The 2,132-nt window shown below is 74.6% G+C and overlaps 1 protein-coding gene across 1 annotated transcript; it reads left to right on the top strand.

The window, feature by feature from the left end:
• The first annotated feature begins 297 nt into the window (after positions 1–297).
• Positions 298–1,710, top strand: POU4F3 (POU class 4 homeobox 3). Its single transcript, XM_032124974.1, has 2 exons — positions 298–517; positions 766–1,710. Exons 1-2 carry the CDS (start codon positions 398–400, stop codon positions 1,624–1,626), a joined length of 981 nt encoding a protein of 326 aa, XP_031980865.1. The 5' UTR covers positions 298–397; the 3' UTR covers positions 1,627–1,710.
• The last annotated feature ends 422 nt before the right edge of the window (positions 1,711–2,132 follow it).

Here is a 2,132-nt window from a genome sequence, read left to right as displayed (position 1 = left end):
CCCGCTCCTCCCCTCTTCCCCCGGGACCTGCGGCCGAGGGAAGAGCGGGATTCGAGCGGGAGCGGCCCGGGGGCTGCGAGTCGCTCCCGGCCGCACGTGGTAGCCGGATACCCGCGACGGCGCGTCCGGCCCCGAGCCCCGAGAGGGGGCTGAGGGCGGCGGGGCCCGGGCCGGGGGGCCGGAGCGCCTCTCCGCCCGTGCCCTGCCCGTCCTGCCCGGGCGCATCACGCGTGCGCGGCCCGTGCGGGCGGACGGCGTGTAAGATGAGCGAGGGAGCGGTGGGGGGGGCGGGCGCCGGGGGAGCTGAGCCATCGAACACCGCTCACTCGGGCAGTGCCGAGGGCAGACACAGTCCCGCGCCCATGCCCGGGGCCTCCCGCCCGCGGGCCGCGCGGAGATGATGGCCATGGACGCCAAGCAGCCCTTCGCCGTGCCCGCCGCCCTCCAGGACCCCAAGTTTCCCAGCCTGCACGCCGGCGCCGAGGCGATGCGCAGAGTTTGCCTCCCGGCCCCGCAGGTACGTGGATGCAGCGCAATTACCGCTCTAAGCCACATTTTCTGACAGGCACCGGGTTAATGTTTTTTTCATGTCGGCAGCACCCCCCGTGCCCGCCCTTGATCCGCGCGATGCGGAGCGGGGCCGCTGCCTTCCTATTAATTTTTATGACCTGAGCTCCGGGGAGGACCCGCGGTGCCGGGGCCGGTTTTTCAGGCGGAGATGACAGAATTCCCCACTGACCTCGCCATGCGTGCTCTTGCTCGCAGCTGCAGGGCAATATATTTGGGAGCTTCGATGAGAGCCTGCTGGCCCGCGCCGAGGCGCTGGCGGCCGCGGACATCGCCCCCCAAGCCAAGGCCCACCACCTCCACCCCCACTTCAAGCCGGACGCCGCCTTCCACGCCATGAGCGGCGTCCCCTGCGCCGCCGCCGCCCTCCCGCACCCCGCCGCCCTCACCGCCCACCCGCACCCGCTCCCGCACCCGGCGCTGGACGGCGGCGACCTGCTGGAGCACCTCTCGCCGTCACTGGCCGTGGCGGGGCTGGCCGAGCCCCCCGCGCTGCCCGCCCCGCTGCCGCCGCCGCCGCTGCCCGGCGCCGCCGCGGGACCCCTGCCCGTGCCCGTGGGCGCTCCGGGGGGTCCCGCGCCCGCCGCGGACCCGCGGGAGCTGGAGGCGTTCGCCGAGCGCTTCAAGCAGCGGCGGGTGCGGCTGGGGGTGACCCAGGCCGACGTGGGGGCGGCGCTGGCGGCGCTGAAGCTGCCTGGCGTGGGCTCGCTCAGCCAGAGCACGATCTGCCGCTTCGAGTCGCTGACGCTGTCGCACAACAACATGACGGCGCTGCGGCCGGTGCTTCAGGCCTGGCTGGAGGGCGCCGAGGCCGCCCGGCGCGCCCGCCCCGCCGGCCCCGACCCGCCGCCCGGCGCTGAGCGCAAGCGCCGGCGGACCTCGATCGCCGCGCCCGAGCGGCGCTCGCTGGAGGCGTACTTCGCGCTGCAGCCTCGGCCCTCGGCCGAGAAGATCGCGGCCATCGCCGAGAAGCTGGACCTCAAGAAGAACGTGGTGCGTGTCTGGTTCTGCAACCAGCGCCAGAAGCAGAAGCGCATGAAGTACTCGGCGGTGCACTGACGGCGCGGCCCCGTGGACCCCGGGACGGGACGGACGGCCCTAAGCGCCCCCCGCCCCGCCGAGCCAGCCCGGACCCGCCGCCCGGCCTGGGACAGAAGCCCGGCGGGGCGCGGAGCCGGGGCGAGCTGGGAAGCGAAGCGGCGCAGCGGGAATTCCGCGGGTCCCGAGCTCCATTCACGGCGGGCAAGGCCTCCGGGGCGCGCCCCGGGCAGCGCCGCTCCCACCGCGCCCCGCCGTCCCGCTCCGTCCCGCCGCGGCGAGCGAGCCCCGCGGCCCGCGCCCCAATAAAGTTTTATTTTTCAACCCGCCGGGACGTGTCGTTCCTCGCCGCGCCGCAGCGCCGACGGGAATACCCGAAATAACCTGCGAGAGCAATCGCACTCTCAACAAACGCCCCTCAGCGGGGCGACGCCCCGGGACACGGGACCGGGCTTCGCCCCGCCGGGCCCCGCGCTGCCACCGGCCCCGGGGAAACGGAAGCATCCCCCCACCAAAACCGATGCCAG

The sequence above is a fragment of the Corvus moneduloides genome, chromosome 15, assembly GCF_009650955.1.
Source record: "Corvus moneduloides isolate bCorMon1 chromosome 15, bCorMon1.pri, whole genome shotgun sequence".
NCBI classification, from domain to species: domain Eukaryota; kingdom Metazoa; phylum Chordata; class Aves; order Passeriformes; family Corvidae; genus Corvus; species Corvus moneduloides.
The sequence above is the reverse complement of the archived record's forward strand: the minus strand, read 5'-3'. Positions and strand labels throughout refer to the sequence as shown.

Bases quoted from the DNA above. Each gene is read 5' to 3' on its own strand.
- POU4F3 (XM_032124974.1), top strand. From the start codon at position 398: ATGATGGCCATGGACGCCAAGCAGCCCTTCGCCGTGCCCGCCGCCCTC. The intron at 518-765 runs GTACGTGGATGC...TCTTGCTCGCAG, and splicing joins TTTGCCTCCCGGCCCCGCAG to CTGCAGGGCAATATATTTGG.